This window comes from Dryas octopetala, chromosome 5 (assembly GCF_963921425.1).
Source record: "Dryas octopetala chromosome 5, drDryOcto1.1, whole genome shotgun sequence".
Taxonomy (NCBI): domain Eukaryota; kingdom Viridiplantae; phylum Streptophyta; class Magnoliopsida; order Rosales; family Rosaceae; genus Dryas; species Dryas octopetala.
In genome coordinates, this window is record NC_141370.1 from 5690040 (window position 1) to 5710613 (window position 20574).

The 20574-nt window shown below is 34.0% G+C and overlaps 2 protein-coding genes across 2 annotated transcripts; one reads left to right on the plus strand and one right to left on the minus strand.

The window, feature by feature from the left end:
- The first annotated feature begins 4338 nt into the window (after positions 1-4338).
- Positions 4339-7817, plus strand: LOC147283753 (BolA-like family protein). Its single transcript, XM_086244212.1, has 3 exons — positions 4339-4495; positions 7337-7359; positions 7454-7817. Exons 1-3 carry the CDS (start codon positions 4433-4435, stop codon positions 7647-7649), a joined length of 282 nt encoding a protein of 93 aa, XP_086100338.1. The 5' UTR covers positions 4339-4432; the 3' UTR covers positions 7650-7817.
- An 11968-nt stretch (positions 7818-19785) lies between these two features.
- Positions 19786-20373, minus strand: LOC147283754 (VQ motif-containing protein 31-like). The gene has a single exon (XM_086245580.1). It carries the CDS (start codon positions 20371-20373, stop codon positions 19786-19788), a length of 588 nt encoding a protein of 195 aa, XP_086101706.1.
- Between the last annotated feature and the right edge of the window lie 201 nt (positions 20374-20574).

Sequence of the window (20574 nt, forward strand, 5' to 3'; positions counted from 1 at the left end):
ATAATTTATTGAAGTAAATAAACGAAAGAGCTATTAAATATGTTATGATTCACAAACTTGACAAATAAACTAGTCAGCTCAGTTGGTTGAGAGTTGAAGCTTGTTATGTGAGGTCTCATGTTCAAATCACAATATAGCCAAAATCCTTTTTTTTTTTTTTATGATATATATGTGTCTAAATAGGCTTTGGGCCCAAAATGGGCCGCCCGTTCGGGCCTAGCCCGGCCCGGCCCTCCAAGCCCGCAAGCCAAAGCCCGATGGGCGGGCCTTAGGCTTGTGTATTAAAGCCCAAGCCCGACCCGGCCCGGCCCGAAAGCCCTATTAGGCTTCTATAATTCAAGCCCAGACCCGGCCCGAACCCAAAAAATTTGGGCCGGGCTAGCCCGGCCCGGCCCATTGCCGACCCCTAACTAGGGAAAACAAGTTGTTTCTTGTCTTTGCAGCCAAATTCGGCTGAAAAGCCAAGGCCCACACAGCTCACCTTTAGCCTTTTCTTTCTTTTTGGTCAAGGCCTACCTTTTAGGCTTTGTGTGGGTATTCTGCCTTTCGATCAAGTTATTCAATTTCAAAATTTTTGGCGAAGTTTTGCTGAAAATTTCATTTTTTTAGAGTGTCAAAATTGAAATACATGTTCAATAATTTTTCGGGAAGATTTCGCTAAAATTTATCGAAATTTATCGAAATTTTTATATTTTCTATTTTCTCTAACTTCATAAATTCACCAAAAATAGCTCGAAACTTCAAATAATTCACCGAAAAAATCTACGGACTCGTATTGATGAGTGCTAATTTCCTATAACCTTAAAAAAAGTCAAATTGCTTTCATAAAAATTATGAAAAATCCTACTCCTATAATTTAATTCTAAAAAAAATAATAATCGCTAAATTCTTGAATTTTCATTTTCTAAAATTCATTTCCACACAACTAAATTCTAGAACCACAACCAAAGGTCTAAGTTAGTTAAAATACATTTAAAGAAATTTCTAATTCCTTTAAACAAACCTTAAAACAAATTTGAAAAGTTTAAGTAACAAAATTACGGTAAGCCAACATTTGGGTTGTTACACTTAGTGAAGACAAAGCTTTGCTATGTGAGAGTCACGGAAAAACAGTAAGGAAAGATAAAAAAAAAATGAGAAAAAATGAGGGGGTTTGGGGCCTTTGGGCAATTGAAAAGAAAAAAAAAAGTTTGAGATTTCGTTTAGTTATTTTAAACATTAAACATTAATATATTTCTATATAAAAAAATAATTAAAAGTATCATAGAGGGCTTAAAACCTAATATCCTAAAGAATATATAATATAGAATATATAGGGTTCAATGTATAGATTATAGAGTATAAAGAGTATTAGGGTATATAGAGTATTAGGGTTTAGATTTTAGATTTTAGTGTATAATTAAATTATACAGTATAAAGAATATACTAATTTTGTTTATTCATTATACTAATTTTATTTAACAGTATTTGTTCCAGCGCGCATTATATTCACCTTATATCATATGAAACTTACTATATAATTTGATTTCTTCAATGTTTTTTTATCAATTTAGTAGATAATATGTTAAATAAATATATGGTAAAGTTTCATTCAAAATTTCCATATTTTGATAGCAATTTCCGTCATTTCCGTCTAATTTATGTCGAAATTTAAAAATCTTCGAAATTTCCTCGAAACCCAGAAATTTTATTCCTTGCTTTCAACTAGACTGCATCTTTTTGTGTCAATTGTTTTGGGAAATTTCACTAAATAACCTTGTTTAATGTCAATGATTCTAACTCTCCACTTTAACATGTAAAAAGACTCAATTACCTTTGATATAAATACTGTACCAAGTATCCTAGAAACCCCTTTTAGATTTTCCCTCACCTTTGTTCTCTTCCCTTCTCTCTCCCCCACCCCACCTCACTCTCAGCCATGTTGCCTCCACCAACCCTAGAAAAAATTAATCCAAGAGATAACATTATACCTCTTTAAGTCTGCTTGATTGAGGAGACAGTCAATTTCGGATTATGCGTGTGAGGGACACCAAGGAAAGAGTATGGGTGCCTATGGGTGTATAGGTTCCACCAAACCGACCCAACTGAATGAGAATCTTGCCAATCAAATATCAATCAAGATATATATATCTTATGAGGTTGTAGTAGCTAGATTCGAATTGGTTCTTAGATTAGCATATGTACTTATAAGGTTTTGGGCCTCTCCACTTATTGGCAATTGATTTTGGGTTGGATACTTAAATTCTATCAAAGAAGACTTCGATCGAAGCAAATGGATAAGATGATAATTGGAAATGTGTTTCCAATTAGAACTCATAAGTAGTGACGTTTGGTCATAAAATCACATTAGAAGTTTTGACTTATAAAATACTCATACCTCATAAATGTGATCATGACATGGAGAGATAGAAGGACTGTCATATTAGAACTACAAATGAATAGGTTCTCCAAAATCTATTTAATTTGGGTAGCCTAATGCATAGCTAAGTGTCACGCAAGGCATGTGGAAACACTAAAAATAATTTGGGTCTAAGAAGTTTATTCTCACACGAAAAATTAAACATCATTTTAATTATTCCACTGTTAAATGAAATGGAACCTAAAGGGTCGCACATATATAGGTTAATGTGTTGGATTGGAGAATGAAAGAAAATAAAAATAGTTAATCAATCTAGCTAGGACAAATCGTTTAACTGAAATTGCTATAGAAGAATGGTTAATTGAGGAGATAATTAACCAATACTTTCTTGATCCTTAAGTATTAAATGAATATGTAGGAAACATTTTTGCTCAGTAGTGCTTTCATTAGAAGCGCTTTTGTTAAAAATTCATAGATTTTTTTTTAAAAAAAATTTAAATGGTTCTTGTTAATATATTTGAAAGTGCTTCATTGTGCTTCACTCGGAAGCGCTTCAAAGTGCTTTTAGAATCCAAAAGCGCTTGTTATTTTTTTTGCCAAACATAAGTAAAAGCGCTTTTGATTATTTGAAAACGTTTTTAAGCCTTCTAAAATCACTGCCAAACAAGCCCTAATTAATTATTTGAGTAGTGCAAGTGTAATTTATTAAAAATTAATTAAATCCATTTGGCACATAGTGAGAAGCATCTTTTACTAGGTCAAATATGGAAACACAACTCCTAAACCCCTTTCATGTCATAACACAAGTCAAGTGTCTAAAAATAAGTCTTTTGTACCAAATTCATTTGAAAGTGTTGGTGCAGAACTTAGGAGATGAAAAGTTTCAGAGAAATTCTACCTGATAGTGAAATAAGAGGCAAAGATTCTTACAAGCAAAGGAAAAATGAAAGTTTTTTTATGGCAAAATCTTTTTTTTCTAGTTTGCATGTAGGATCATAGTGGTGAATCTTTGAAATTATGGTAGGCATAGAGATTTTATTGTGGTTTTTTCTAAACATCCTTCGTTTTCTGGTCCTTGGTAAATCTTTATAGGGTGTAAACAATTTGGTCAAGATCAGTACTTGACTCACATGATTGAGTTTCTTCTAGCACTTCAAATCAAATGAAGGAGACACGAGGGTGTTTGCTAGTTCAAGCAGAGTAAGGTTGTTGGGAGCATTTGAGAGGTCGCGTAGTTTCATAGATTAAGGCCCCGTTTGGTATTGTTGTTGGAGGCCTTAAAAGTGCTTTCATTGAAATTTTTCTTGATGAAAGTGTTTGGTAAAGTAGATTGTAACCGATTGTAGCAGTTTTAAGAAACAACTCAAGTGCTACTTTTGAAATTTACATTCACTAGAAGCGGAAAAGAACCGGTGTATGGTTTAATAATGTCTATTTTAGTTAATATACATAGTTATAACACTTTTAACACTAAAATTTATCAAACACTTAGATTTTACTTTTTATACCCAAAGCAATTTTAAAAATACAGTTTACCAAACACTCGCTGTTTTATGTCACAGTTGATTATTTTCATAGCACACCTAGAAGTGAATATTGTCACGACATAGTAATACCAAACTAGCCTTAAAGAAAAGAAAAAAGTTTGATGTTAAAGAATAAAGAGTGACTCTTTAGTTCTCTTTAGCTAAATTTGAACCGGGTGAGTTGTACAAGTGACAAAATGTCCAACAGTGACACCTCCTGTCAGGCACTTCTGGCCACTTGCAAAAAATGGACAGAATGTCCCACTATTGATGTTTTGGAGCAAAATTGTAAATTAAATTAAGCTACAAGATTAAAAGTACAATTGTACAAAAAAACAAAAACTATAAGGACGAAGGTGCAAGTAAGGGCAAACTATTGTTTCATTAACCGAATGAAGGCCTTTCCAAGTGGGCCTTGAATAGAGAGTCCACCCAAGTACCCAACCATAATCTTCAATTTAAGCCACTCTGGTTTTAACTAGAGACTAGACACTGAGAGAGAGTTGTGACCTAAAAGCGAAAGAAAAGAGAGCAAGAATCAGAAGCGATGGGAGTGACAAAGGAACAAGTTGAAGCTTCATTGACCTCAAAATTGAGTCCTGCACATCTCGTAAGCTCTATTCTCTTTTAGTCTATCCCTGTTCTTATGTTTCATATGAATTTTCTCTTTTATTAAAAAGGAAATAAATATAAACGTCCCATTAACTTTTTGTTAGTTTTGAATTAGGTTTAAGTTCAATTTGAATTTGCCCACCTACTAGGTTCACTTCAGATTCTGCAAGTGCTCTTTAATTTGATTTCGTATTGGGGTAATCTAGGGTTTAAGGTCACTGTTTAATGTGTGCAAATTCAAAGATTGACATAAACATCTTTTAGCCATAGGGCGTTGGTTTGTTTATTTATTTATGTATTTACTTATTCTGGTATAATTTTAGGCATTTGTCTTGGTTTTGTGACCAAACTCACCTCATAAATACCCATTTGTTGGAAATTTTTGGGGCCATCCTCCATTTATCAGAAGTTAAAGTACATGTTTAGTGATTCTGTTAATATCGAAAAACTATGACTTCCTTTGGAAGAGGGGGGAGAGAGAATCTAGGAAAAAGAGATTGATACTAAAATTGAAACTAATTGCCTAGCCTCGAGTGCTGACCTGGACATTTTTTTGTGCTCTATCAAAACCTGCCTGAAGAATGGTGGGTGTGATTTTATGCATGTATTGTTTAATTTGGGTTGTGGCTTGTATGCGATAATAAATCACTTTGATCAATATAAGCCAATTGGAGCTGATTTTTTCTTGATCTCTCATTGAATAGAAACTTCATCGGAATTGTTTTGGATGTGTCCTGGATAGGGTCAAACATGCATAGATGCTGTGAGAAGGAGCTAATTAAGAAGGATTATTGAGGGCTTGGGTGATCATGATTGTTTGAGGGACAGAAGGCATTTTATGGCTATCTTTGTTTGTAATTTTTAGTTTTGCGTTATCTTAGTTAAACGTCACATCTGAGATGCTGTCCAACAGCAACCAGTGTCTTTTGAGATGTCAATAAAAGTAGGGTTAGTGCTATCCGTCAGGCATATGCAGACACTGGAATTTGTTGTTGTCACAGGTTAGGCCTTTTTACAAACAATTCCATGAAAATCCAAATCAATGTCAAATTGAAAGTTATAAATAGAAATTTTTTTACTGTGGTTAATTTTTTCTAGAAATCATTTTTGTGAAACATACACAACCTAAAGGGTAGAAGTTTAATACTACTAAGCTGATAAGCAAAAATGTTCATGGCACTAGGACAGAAGGAAGTGGTATAGGTAGCTTATGCGGTTCTTAGGAGCAACTTTTTGACAGGCGAGGAAGAGGTGCGCCTTGAGGTGCGAGTTGGGGCGAGGCGGCTGTGAAATGCCTGAGCTTACAACTCAACCTTTCACATCAAAATAATACACAAACCTAAGCCTCTGTTTCTACAATCCCGCACCTTCAAACCCCAAGTTTATCTCAAGTTCTAAACCGATCATAGAAGCATAAGTAAGATAGTTTCCTTAAATTCTCTTACTTCACATACCCTTTCCCATGTCGTGTTATTCAACACAATTTTGCTTGGAAATTGATCTAGGTAACCAAGCAATGAATCACAATCTAGTTACAGATGATATAAGAACTGGGTAACAGACACATTTAATAGGGATAAAGGAATGAGCATATCTTGTGCAAGATTGTAAGGTGCAGTGTGGAGTGACAATATATGCTAGGGAAGATATTTCATTCTAAAAGGTTGCTTAATCAAATTTGCTCTTCCCTCTATGAACTTATAAACTAACAGAAAAATAAAGGTTTGGGAGAGAAAGTTGATGGAACGAAATTAGTTATTTATATGTGATCACAAAACTTAAGAGACCCCACAAAGCTAGAAGATTGGTGCAACCATTCCCTCTTAAAAAGTTTTAAAAATTTGTCAAGCATTTGGTTGGAGTTGCCTTACTTCGATTGCTGCTAAGAAGTTATGGATTTTCTTAATTAATGCATAGGTATTGTCTCCAAATTATATCCTGTAGTATAAAACTCAACATACTCTTATAGTTTTCTGGCATTGTCAAATCGGTCCAATTCAGGCATTCCATCAATTTTTTTGATGGAACACAAGAGCCTCTCAAAAAAGTGGAATTGAGGCCAAACTACAGGGACTAATTGGCATTGAGGCCGAACTAGAGAGACAAAAAGTGTAATTTTTCCACTAAATTTAGAATGGAATGACCTTTCTTATATTATTATAGTTGATCAATATTCGATTAGAGCTCTAAATATGTCTGCAACAAGTATGAAAAGCTAAATTAATTTGTAAGATCCTCTCGCGGATTATTAAGCCAAATAATTTGCCACCCTTGGATTTTTGAATTATTCTCAACAACGTTGTTCGATTTCTAATTTTTCAGTTGTTACAACCAATTTAGCGAATGATGTATTGCCATTGTACTGCTTTTGGAAGCATTTTCCCATAGGTTTTGGTTAACTTCTATGTTGAGAAAATGGATATTTCCCCTTCTGGGTAGGGGCCTATATGAGAATCAAATGAGTCTTAAATTTAGTGTTGGCTTCTTGAATTCTTTCTTTTCATCGTCACCACTTGGTCTTCATGCTGGAAGTTGATATTCTGAACAGTTAAGGTAACTGCATAGACACTGGAATTGAGTCTGCAAATTGACCACTTGAATTAAGTTCCTCAACTTGGTTGAGGTGTCAGTCTTAAAAGTTTAAAGTGAAGTAAAAGGAGAAATGTGAGCTCCAGTGAGTCCTTTAGAAATAGATTGTGGCCATTTATATACCATTTATATACTTCCATTTATGTTGTTAATAATTTATTTGCATTCAATTATTCTTTTCATATTCCATGCAAATGCTTGTGCCTATTCATTTCTTTATTTTAATTTGTTTTGAATTTCTATATTTCAGGAAGTAATCGATACATCTGGAGGGTAAGTTAAGTCTTGCAATTTAGCATTAATTTATGAACTTTCCGAGTCCTTTTCTCCTTCATCTTTTTATTCAATTGAATTATGTGGTTGTCAGATGTGGTGCTAGCTTTGCTATTGAGATAGTATCCGAGCAATTTGTGGGGAAGAGGTTGCTGGAGAGGCATAGGCTGGTAAATTCTTCTTTAGAAGAGGAGATGAAGGAGATTCATGCTCTCTCAATAAAGAAAGCTCTGACACCAGAGCAGTGGAAACAACAGCAGGAGTCGGAAAAATCTGTACCTGCTGCTTGAACTTCATTTTAAAATGTTAAAAGTATATTCTATAGGTGATAAGAATATATTTTGAGTATTAGAAAATTGGCTGAAATTTTCTTTCCTTCTAAAAAGAGTGAAAATATATTGCTAACATTTTGATAATTATTCCACCAGTTTGTATATGAGAAATTTCTGTATTTTGGATGAGGTTTGATTTATGGTTGTTTTTTCCTCTCTAATGGTCAAAGAAAGGAAGCCTGAGGTGATGCTGATTTGGTTGTTCTGTGTTATGACCATGGTGTTCCTAATTTGGTTTAAACCCATCATACATTTAAAATTAACAAACATATTTAATTTGGTGTTTGAGCTATACGTTCAATCAATACACGTTTTCGTGTCGTTTCCATGTCATTTTTAATTTTACTGAAATTTCCTCTTTCTAGTTTGACCAATCATTTTAATTACTTTGTAATATTTATAATAAATGTGTTGTAACATTCATAATAAATGTGGTTCCACATCATCACGGTCTTGGTGATTTAGTAGCTACTATAAATAAAAGCTTTTTTTTAACTTTTTATCCACTTTAATTTTGACCTGTTTTTATTTTACTACCAAATTTTATTTTATTTTTACTCAATGTGACACTTGAATATTATTTTTTAAAAAAATTGCAATGTCAGACTTGATTGCATTCCGTTCAAAAATAGTCACGTGGGACACCTTTTTTTTTTTAGGGACATTTTGGTCTTTTTGGACCCCAATGAGATTGTTTTAGGAGTTCTTCTATTCATAACTCAAAATATTCTCTCTATACACAAATTTTTAATTTTACACAAAAATCAATTTTTTTCTACAAACAAAAAAAGGAAAAACACAGCAACGACCCCATCGAGCCTCCCTCCACCATCGCCGACGGTCCCTAACTCCGACACTTCGTTCCCCCCACCCCTTTTCCTGACTAGGCCCCTACATTCTTTCCCTCTCTTTATCTTTCATTCATTCTTTCTTTGTTTCTCTCTTGAAAATCCACCTCTTCTTTACTATTTTTTGCAAAAAAAAAAACCCAAAAATACAATTATTACCACCATCTTGATTTGCCCAAAAACAAAGAAAGAAAGAAGGAAGATAATGGAAGGAAAGATTTTGGGTTTTAGGAAAATTAGACCTTTTTGTCATCGTCTTTAGTACGAGACCTGAAAATGACTGTGGGGGTGTGTTTGTGACTTTTTGAGTGATATCGAGGAGGTTGGAGACCAAGAGAAAGAGAGTCACTGAAAGGCCGAGATATATTACATATGGGTGGCTCGGGGAGTGGACCAGAGAGGCAATGAGTGGGTGGTGGTGGCTGCGTGGCAAGGAATTAAATTCGATAATTTCGTTTCGGTAATATTTCTAAACCTAAAAAAAATTGAAAATTTTGAGGAAATTTTTGAAATTTAATTCCATGCTGCGTGGGTGGGCTAGGTAGTGGTGGCTGGTGGTGGTTTTTTTGTTTTTAATTTATTTAAAAAAGTTTTTCTTAAATAAAAAAGACATGTGTAAACTTCTTATTGGTCCAAGTAGGTGGGTTGCTGCAATTTTATTGTGTTTGACAATAGAAATTTAACATGGAAAGACTAAAATGCCCTTATTTTTAACAGAAACATATATTGACAGAATGTAACCAAGATTTCACATTGCAAATATTTAAATTTAGGTGCCACATTGAGTCAAAAATAATTTTAGGTGGTGAAGTGAAAAACGGGTCAAAGTTCATGTGGGTAAAGTGTTAAAAAATCTAATTAAAATATATGATCAGTGATCATCAATTAGTGATCCCAGAATTTTCTTATGCATGCATAATAGATATTTCAAATTACTAGGTACCCATGCCTGTTCAGGGATTTAACTGTCTTCTCTTAAACTTGTGTCTCTTCTAAAACTATTATCTCATTAGGATAGTTTATTTAGAGAATGTGGATATATTTAATCGGGCTTTATAAAGTAAATAGATAAGACAACATTGTGCCTAGAAAGGGAGGTTGAATAGGTGTTTACTTGTTTTTAACTAAGGTTGGCCGGAAGAGAAACTTTAGTCCATTTGGGTGTGAGTGAGGGGTGTGCCACTGTTAAGCCAATTTTGGCTTGATTAGAATGAGAGTGTGACTGAGTTGATGGATTGCACCTAAATTGATTATTCTTAAATGATTGTTCGACCGCGAACTAGGAACTACTTTTGGCCTAGGTTCTTTTCAAGTCTTGGGGACAAGGCTTTTAAGGGACTACTCGGACTCGGAGTCCGAATCATCACTAGTTGGCCTCCTAAGGGCTACGTGATCAAACTCATGCAAAAAGTGATGCAATTATCCAAATAAAATAAAGAAATTAAATATGAACGACAAAGTAGGTACGTATAATGAAATTCAATGCGAGCATCACTGACTAGACTAACTTCAAGATTAAAAGCAACAACGAATATGGGAGGCATTTAGATTAAAGAAAAGGAAACGAGAATTGCATTAATGCTTGAAATTAGAACAATCAACGTTGCATGAAAAGTAAATAACAAAACCAAATCGATACCACAAGCCTTTGGAGGGATGATGACAGAGCTACAAAACCTAGTGAACTTGAAACTAAAGCTATGGAAAACCTAGAAGAACTTTGAACGGAAGCAACAAAGAAAACTGAAAGCAATAGAACTTGTGAGTTTCTTGAGACTTGTGAGCTTTGTTAATGTTTTGTGTGTGTCCATCTTCTCTCTTGGATGCTAATATTTATAGGGGTTAGGATACAATTACCTCAACAATGGGCCATTACTTGGCCCGACATCCTCTTTAAGTCTCCTATTTTGGGTAGGATTCGTCCTCCATGAATATAGTATTTGATCGAATTCGAGGTAGATTTCTTCTTGTTGATTGCATTTATGGTTGATCGGAACTCTTCTCTTTCTTGGACTCTTTTGATCCATGGGCGACTTGAACTTTCAGCTTTCCTGGGTGACTCAGTCCCTAAGACCTTCTGAATCCTACCTCTTTGTGTACCACACCCTTACTAGTCTCTGAAAGCTTTGCCTATTCACAGACATAAGTGCCATGGGGTTTACCACGTATAGTTATTCAATCACTACACCAGCCATCTTGTTTTCCTGCACCACTTCCTCAGTAATGATCCCCTTAGCAAGTTGATTGCTTATGTACTCTTCAGGGTTTACAAGGACATGCTTCAAGTGAATCTCTATCTCTTGAATATCCTCATCAATTAACTAGGGCACACATATTTAGAAATTAGAACATCTCTATTAGTCTTAGCTAGGTTAATGCACCACCAAATCGATCTCTTCCTCGTAACTTGTAATGATAATGAATTATTTGGTTGTGATACCCTAACTTAATCACCATGTAATCAATCTTTGTTAGGGACAATTTTTCCGTCTCACCGTAATCAAAATAGTCTACTGTACCTTCCACATAATAGTTTTCGATCAGTCATTACACCCCATGATACATTATAATGGTGAACATATCTGGATTCCTAAAAAAGACATTAAATTTGAGTCAAATAATTATTTGAATTATTTATAAAACACGTACAAGTACATTTGAGTTAAACTTCATACACTTTAAGTCATTCTAACCATAAACCCCAATACACAGATTTTTAAAACACATACAAGTACATTTGAGTTAAATTTCATACATTAGTCATTCTCTAGAATCTAAGTCATATACACAGACAACTCATTGTTTTTAAGCTCCCTTTTCACACAAACTATTATTAAGGTGCAATCCCGTATTTTAAATGTCAAGGCACCAACATTCATTTTCCTATAAGGTACAACCACATTCATTTTCCTACAAAAAAATATAATCTATTTACTTTAAAATGAAACTTACTAGCAAACAAACACCAAGCAGCCAAACCTGCTTACCTATTATAAAATACGATCTATTAAAACCCTAATTCCTATATTCGAAAGCCAATAATTATAAAAATACATAGCCCAGTTTTGAAACTAATTGTTCAAAAGCCTACATTGACCTCGTCTTTCACAAAGTACCCAAGCCATCGCAGAGAGATTGTACAAAAGCCCAGCTTTTTCTTGAGTCAATATTCAATTTTACAAAGAGATTGAGAACAGTGGAACCCTAGAGTCGATGAAGAAAAGTTGAAGGGGTAAGTTGCTTTTGATTTTAGGAAGTGAATAGTGGTGATTTTGGGGCTGATTAAGGGTTCAAGGTTCCTTGGGAAGCGTTCATATTGTCATGGATTAGGTAGCCACGTGTCATAATTTGGGCAGGATAAAATTATCCACATTATGTAAAAGTCCACATCAAGTCATCCATGCTGGTACTTAACACTAGCCTTAACAGAATCCTTGATGGAACACGGTTTTCTAGAATTCATAATTTGGGAGGGAAAAATTATCCACGTCATATATGTAAAAGTCACGTCAAGTCGTCCATGCTGACACTTAACACTAGCCCTAATGGAATCCTTGATGAAACACAATTTTTTAGAATTCATGGACGTGCTTGAAAGATTTTTTATTTAACGAACCCGCTTGAAATACCCCCCATAGTTTATGGAAGTATATTGTAATTGATCCTAATTTTTATTATACATTCATGTTCTGCTAATTTGGACCTTAATTTACAACACCTAAGAAAATTAAAAATAAAATATTTATAAAAAGCCAACTGGACTTTTAAAATATTATAAAGAATCTAAAATCGTTTTTTTTTTGACAATTATTCAATATTTAATTTCATCTTCCAAAGTGAAAATAATAAAGAAAAAATTAAATTAAATTAGTCCTAATTGCACCAGTAATCCACTTACTTTTCCTAAAATTTCAATGTGGTCCACGAACTATCTGACATGTCCCAATTGGTCCAAACTATCAACTTTATTATCTTTTATGTCTATTTTAGGGTAAAATCGTCCACTCACTTATGCTTACCTTCCTAACCTATTCTCTCTAGAAAAATCTCAAATTTTATAACTATTACTAACTCTACTTCAAAAAATTTAAATGATAAAAAAAATTCAAACAAGAAAGAAAAAAAGAGGTTGCAGCACCTCCCCACCCCACTGCGTTCTCCCCTTCCTTCTCCCTTTCTTTCTCTTTTTCTTTCTGGTTCCCTTTCCCTCTCTCTCCCTCTTTCCTTCACTATTTCTCTTTCTTTTTCCAAACACAACAAATTAAGGAAAATAAAAAAATTCCAAGCAAAGAAAAGAGAAAAAACATATTTTTTAGCAAAGGGCTTATCTTTTTCCTCTCTGATAGGAAGCAATTAATTACCATAATATCACATTTAGAAAAGGAAATCTATGGACGTGTGGTTGCCGGAGTAGGGAAGAGGTTGGGGAAGTCTATAGACGTGTAGTCATCGAAAATCTACGTTTTCTGGAGAGAGAAGAGGTTGGGAAATGTAAGCTAAAGTGGAAGGACGAATTTATCCCTGAAATAGACAAAAAGTATAATAGAGTTGACGGTTTGGACCAAATTGGAACACGCGCGTCAGACATTTCGTGGATCACATTGGAACAAAATTTAGTCCGTCGACCACATTGAGATTTTGGGAAAAGTAAATGAACTATTTGTGCAATTAAGTGGTTAAACTAAACCCTCTCAACCCGTAGAAACCCTCCCATACCATCTCCAAAAATTTGTAGGAAGCAGCACCACAGTCTCGCCTCCGATGGATGCTCCAGGCTTCTACAAGCTTGTCCTTCAACATGATCTTCGAGATGGGAAGCTTGTAAGTTGAAACCATTTGCTTCATCTTTTTCATTTGAGCTTCTAAGTTGAAAACATTTGCTTCTTTCAGCTTCAAAGTTGAAATTTAATAGCCAATAAAGTTGAAGCCTTTGCATTCTCTCTTTTCTCATTTTCTTTGTTTTTTTTAGAAAATGAAAGAAATTTGCATGCTCATTTCTCAGATTTTCTGTTTTTAATCAAACACCAAGAGAAATATATTGCTATGGCCATTTATTCTTTATTTAATTTCCCATATATGAAATTTTGTTAAGGATAATCAAGAAATTAAATTTTGAGGGTTCAAAAATATGGAAATTTCGAGAAATTTCAAAAGAATTTTCGATTTCGTTTGAAATTTAAACTAAAACAATTGAAACTTTTAACAAAATTTCAATAATTTCGTTTCGGTAATATTTTGAAACCTAAAAAAAGTGGAAATTTTGAAGAAATTTTCAAAATTTAATTTTGGAGGATAATGTTATTGACACTCCAAAATTTTTCTCTTATGTTTTTTTTTTTTAAAAAATTTGTACATGTTGGAGTGCAGGATGACTTTTTTGGAGTGCCAATAAGATTATCCTTTTGTTAATCATTATTATTCCTTTGTTGGGTATTAAGAATGATAAATCAAACTAAAAATGGCAAAATAATATATTGTATGGTGTATGTATTGTATTTCACACAATAATATATATTATGGGGGATGGATGATGGAGTTACTTGACACTCATAGTAACTTTGTGAACCATTTTTGCCCATAAAACTTTTCTCACAGTTTGTGGGTTTGGTAAGGGTGGGTGAGTTGTGTTTCCTGCATTTACCTATGCTTTCTAGTTTTATCTGAGATAAAATGTGACTGGCTGTATTTTAATTTTTGACTTCCCAAAGGGTAAGTGTGGGCGGGTGGTGTTTCCCTGCATGTATGTACCATTCTACCTCTGTATTAATTTACATCTTCTTTTGAATGTATTCTAATAAGTTTTTGGTTTGTTTTGGCAATGGTATATTGGTATGGTACATAACCTTGATATGCTAGCTTATTGTATTTTCACTTCCCCAAGAGAATATTGGGTGGTGTTTTCTGCATTTACCTATTGCATGCTCTTAGTTGTATTCTAGTCAGTTTGAGACTTCTTTAATTTGGCACTGGTGTCTGTACATGTCATTAGATACATGTCATAAACTTAAGTGTCAATTTAATTGCACTTACATGCCTTCATCTCGGTTGTTTCACAACAATGTTATCCACATGTGTGTTTCTATATGCTACATATATAATTATAAGCATATCTTAATATGAGAAAGTTATTAATTAATTTCAGGAAATTCCAAGGATGGCTATGATTAATTAAGGAAACTGTATAGCTGACTCAGTATTCCTCAAGGTTCCAAATGGAGAAGTATGGCCTATAGAACTGAGAATGTTTGCTGCAAGTAGGCTTTGGTTACAAAATGGCTGGCCAGAATTTGCCAACTTTTACTCTATAACCCATGGATGTGCCTTAGTGTTTAACTATGAAGGCGTATATTCCACTTTTCGAGTGCGTATTTTTGGTACGAATAGTTTGGAGATAGATTATCCCTTCAATTCACGCCATGATGAAGAACCCGGCCAATTTACATGAAGGTATATATGGTAATTTGATTTTTGTGTGAGCATGCATTTAGAATTTTTTTGGGATTTTTTCTTTTTGGTTTTGAGACTTGTCAGACTTGAATCATAAGAATTGAACAGGAGGTGGTGGGGGCATGTCTGTTGATAGAGCTTTTTCGAAAGCTAACTGACCATTTATTTTTTGTGATCATAAAAGTTAATGAATTTACTCATACATATATGTTGAATTGTGCATAAATGGATGCCTTCTAGTATCCAATGACGCGTTGATCTGATTCTTTTTTCTGTTTGGCTCTGCATTTGAGATTTCCTTCTTGTGTCTTTGGTGGTTTGAAGCTTCTTGTGGCTCCTTGTTCTTTGGTGATTTCCTTTTATGTTATTTTTGGATTTTGCAAATTGCGTTTATTGGGTTACACTTGAGTTTTGGACATGCTAGATTTTTCTGTTATGTTTGATGGTGCAGCTTTGTTTAATTGTAATATGATCTTTTGTATCGTTCTCATTCTTCTCATTCTTTCATTTTAATGCAGATTCTGCATGAGGATGAGGGGAAAAGAGTATTGGGCTTTGGTTGTTGTTTTGGTTGCTTTTTGTATCCAGTTTAGATATCAAAATATTAAATTGAATGTATGGATTTATGGATATGCTAAGAACTAGGGACTTTAGGGTATGTAATGGATTCTGTTTTCGTCAAAAATATGTAATAAATTAATGTATGGATATGTGTGTTTAAATATTTAGAACAATGTTTTTGTATTCGGAGGTAGTACTTGTGGATTTATAAATGTAGATGGACTTATATTTGGATGGAATGTTGTTATCTTTCAAAAAATTCGACAGGTTTATGAAAAGCTTGAAGATACAAGGGCATGGCTCACAATTGAAACAAAGTCCGTTTAGGGAGATTTGATCTAGACATTACAGTTGGAAAAACATTGCAATGTTTATTGTCTTTGTCATTAGTTTAGTTGACCATCAAATCAACTGTTTTTTGCTTTATATAGCTGAGTGGGCCAACATTTCATGCCTCATGGGCAAATATAAAATAAAATTAAAAAACCAACTGAATTTTCAAAATAATAAAATCAGATAAATTTTTTTTTCAAAAATGACTTAAAATTTGACTTCGTGTCAATTTAGGACATGAATTATGGGTTGTACTAATCTGCCTCCTGAACTTTAATTTCAATGCTAATATGTTGCTTCTGTCAACTCAATTTGCAAATTTCATGCAAAAAAGATCATATGTCACGCACATGATCACTTTTTCAACTGTAAATTCATCATTCTAGTTGTAATACAAGATACTTCTGTATTATGGTTTTGGAACCTATAGTTTGGGCCAAGTTCTACTAAGATACTTGTAGTTTTAATTGTCTAAAGTAGGGTGGGCACGGTTCGATTAACGGAACCATAATGAGAATTGACACCGACGAAATCAACAGGCTCGGTACGCTAAGAGTACGGTTTGGTTTCAGTCGGTACGCCGAGATCTGGAGGGAAAGAGAATGGTGACAGCGAAGCCAAAAAGAGAGTAACGATGGAGACGCCGGATAGAGAGACTTGCGACTAAGATAGAGAGATCTTAGACATAGAGACAAGAAAAAGATAGGGATACAGAGAAAAATTGGGTCCCTTTCTTTTCCTTCTGTTAAGAAAACCTTTGTTTTTTTTAACTGATCCCTTTAATTCTCTCATTTTACAAAGACTTGGTTTTTTTTTTTTTTTTTTTTTTTTCAACTAAGATCCATACCAGTTATTGCACATTTCAGTGATTTTATGTTGGATTGATTAGATACCCTTTGGATTTGATTTAAGGGAGATGGGGTGGCAATGGGTTTTTAGTTGTACGTTGTGCATTTTGGGTTGTAAATCTGAGTGTGTTACTATGATCTGCTATTGCTTAAGAGAAAGAGGAGTTAAGAGAGGGAGAGGGAGACAGATGAGGGGAGGGTTTTCGATAATGAGAATGGGAGGGAGTGGTGTTGCTGGGTTGGGAGGATGGATGGGGATGGGGGTGGGGTGGGGGTGGGGGTGCTATTTGGTTACATGAATAAGAAATATTAAAAGTAACACATGGTAGTACGTTTTGTATTGGGCCACATCAATCCTAATGCCTTGCACTACAGCACTGGAATTGGGGACCCAAAACCCATTTTGGGTCATAAATGGGTCATACATGTACACTATGGGTCAAAATTTGTGACCCAATATAGCTTGAAACCCAAAGTGATACTAATGTATGGGTATCAGTGTTACCCAAACCCAAATTCAGCTGGAGAGCCCATGTGAAGGAGAGAGAATGAAACAGCAACAACTGACGCACGCCTCAAAGGTGGGCCCCGCATGTCGGGCCGGTCTATGTGAGTCTCCCCTGGTGCGCGTGTAAACCACCAAAGACTAGGATTACAGGCCTGTTTGTGGATGTGCAGTCCAAATTAAAGGACTGTTGGTCCTTTTTTTTTTTTTTTTTGATACGCCTTTGAAATCAATAGCCTAGATGAGTAGACCGTTGGGGGTGAATGGCCCAGATTGCTCCTGTTTTATTTTTTTTAATAATACAAGAATCATTAAAAAAATAAATACCCGAAAAAATTCCAAAAATTTCCTGAAAAATAATAATAAAAATCCCTCAAACCCCCCAACGGCGATATTCCCAAAATGTTGTTGTTGTTGTTGTTGTTTTTTATTTTTTAAAATCATCGTGTTGTTCTTGTTGTTTATGTTTTTGGAAGTCTCGATGTATGGCTTGTGTTGTCTAATTTATGAAATTTCATGTTTTTATGTGTTACTGACATGGGTATTTAAATTACATTTTAAATATATACAATATTATACTCATTTTGAAGATCTAATTAAAATACTAATGATTATATCATATTAATAATCATAAAAGTTTATATATTTTTAATTAACGGTCACTTAATCAATTTTAGACATAATTTAAATAGGTCTAAAATGCTGAGACTCAAAATGGGTCTCAGCACCATGAAAATGAGAAATGAGTTTCAACACTATTTGAGACCCAAAATTGGTTTTGGGTCACAAATTTTATGTCTAATTGTAGTAGAAGGCCTAAGAACAACAAGGTCCTCAAAACTGAGGACCCAAGTATTTCCCTTTTTTATCCACGTATCAGAATGTATACCCATACCCGGCTCATTACCTAATGAGTTAATTAGAAATAGGTCCAATTTTAGAGGGTCATTCAGACTAAAACCATATAGGAATTTAGATTTGTACTTGAACCCAATTTTTAAGGCTAAAGTCCAAAAAAATGGACTTTTTAAAAATTAAGATAATTAATATTAATTAATTTTAAAAATTATGAAAGATAATATCCGTTAGGACATTTTTTAATTTAAACATTCAAGATTATCTAGTTTTTATGTTTTATAATTTAAAATAATAAAAGATAATATCCAATTAAATTATACAAATAAAAAAAACATGCATTAACCCACAAAATTGAAAATAATCAAACAAGTAAGAAAAAAAGTATATATAAGTACATTTCAATTGTACCAATACCTAGGTTTATATATATATAGGTACATTTCAATTATACTAATACATGGGTTGGTATATATATATATATACATATTCGATTAGGTGCGCACCAACGAACATGCGCACCTGATTCGAACTCTCGATTTCTGCCGCCGATTGTTCGGCCATGTTGGTTTATTTATGGAGTTTTGAGGGTAAATCCCCATCTTTTCACCTCATCCCCTCATAGGGTATAAAATGAGTTTAGTGGAGGCGTTATGTTAGAGTTTAGCTCTGGGAACCACCGATCGATTGGTACAATTGAAATGTACCCATAAAGAATTTTTTTCCTTGTTTGATTATTTTCTATTTTGTGGGCTAATGCATTTTTATTAGATTTATATAATTTAAATCCCACAATTAATTTTAGAATAATATGATAATATTAAGATAATATTAAACTAGGATAATATTAAGATTTAAATATCACTAATTCTAGGATAAATATTAGACATTTTTAAAATTAAAAACATATGGATAATATTTTTGGACCTCCAGTACAAAATAAAAAAGTATTAAGGTATTAGTCTAAGAGAGGAGAGAAAATTGGACCGACCTGTGAATCATTCTTATCTAATAGAGTAAATACTATCCATGGAGCTCTTGTGGCAGAGATGAGGGTGTTGGTAGTGAATTTTTAGATAATTTCATTTAGTTATCAAACCCAAATTTGTAATGTTATTGCTCATAAATTAGCTTGTCATAGCCTTGATATTGATCAACCATATGTGTGGATTGAGGAAGAGCCTCCTTGGCTTCTTTCTCATTTACAACATGATATACTTGTTTGGTTGAAATCCAATGAATAAATTTGCCTTCTGGATTTTTCAAAAAAAAAAAAAAAATGATCAAACATTACTACATTAGTTCACTATTATTGTTTTATTTGATATTGAAATTCTTTTGTGACCTAACAATAATTATTTATTAGAATTTTATTTTAATAAACATTTTGTGCCCTTCTCATTTCTCATTTTTTTTTTAATCTAGAAAAGAGAGATTCGAATTTGAGACCACTCTATGATATTTTGAAAAGAAATACCATTATACCAATAGCTAGTTGATATACTCATCATCTCTCTATTGACAATTAAAACGTAAACAATAATAAAAAAAAAAAAAACAGGTTATAAATAATTGAAAAGATAATTAGTCTTGGAAGAAGAAGAAGAAGAAGAGCAATGGAATTATTCAAAACTATGATAAAATCAATTAAGTCAAAAAAAAAAAAAAAAAGAGCATTAATTTGCATATTATGGAAATTATGATGATTTTTTGATTGATTTGGGAGATGATAGAGGGAACAAGGTAAGGAGTTCTGGTGACTTGCTCCCCCGGGGTGATGGATGCAAGTAAAATCTCCTCTCTTTAATGGCTTTCTCTTCTTCTTGAGTATTCAATTCATAATAGTGGTGATCAGAAGAAGATGTTAAGGTTGCTCCTTTGTTTTCTTGTTCCACCTGCTGGTGTATGGACAGCTTTGAGAAAATTGTAGATGGGCTAAGTAATGGGCTGCAGCTTTGTGATGTAGCTGGTGGTGGTTTGAAATGGCAGGGGGAGATCGTGGGCTTAATTATCTCAAGCTTGGGCCTCATGTACTGCCTTCTCTCATGAAGTTTGCATGACTTGGTTTTCCTTAAACCTATGCTTGTGCCCATAGTGCTTGTGCTCGTGCTCGTGCTCGTAGTTGTGGTTGTGGTCGTCACTTGTTGATAATCAGTTTGGACAGGTGGTGGTGTGCCACTGCCTGTTAAGCGCTGCACTACTCGTCGGAACGTATTTGTCTCTGTTTGGACAAATGTAGTTAAGGGTTGCTTACAACCACTTGTGCCTTTTGGCGTTGTCTCCATGGACAGTGAACAAGGCAAATGCAGAGAGAATTCAAATTGGAAGGAGAGTTAATTGAGAAAAAAAAAAAGTAGTTACGAATTGAAACAACTGACGAAGAATATGACTGGAGAGAAGGTTCCAGGTTCAAATCTCATAAATGAAGAGTTGATGATACCTCTTTGGTGATTTAAGGGTACAAAAGTTTGTTGTGCAACTCAAAA

Coding starts and splice junctions, on each gene's coding strand:
- LOC147283753 (XM_086244212.1), top strand. CDS start 4,433: ATGGGAGTGACAAAGGAACAAGTTGAAGCTTCATTGACCTCAAAATTG. Junction 4,496..7,336: donor AATTGAGTCCTGCACATCTC/GTAAGCTCTATT, acceptor TCTATATTTCAG/GAAGTAATCGATACATCTGG. Junction 7,360..7,453: donor GTAATCGATACATCTGGAGG/GTAAGTTAAGTC, acceptor TGTGGTTGTCAG/ATGTGGTGCTAGCTTTGCTA.
- LOC147283754 (XM_086245580.1), bottom strand. CDS start 20,373: ATGGAGACAACGCCAAAAGGCACAAGTGGTTGTAAGCAACCCTTAACT.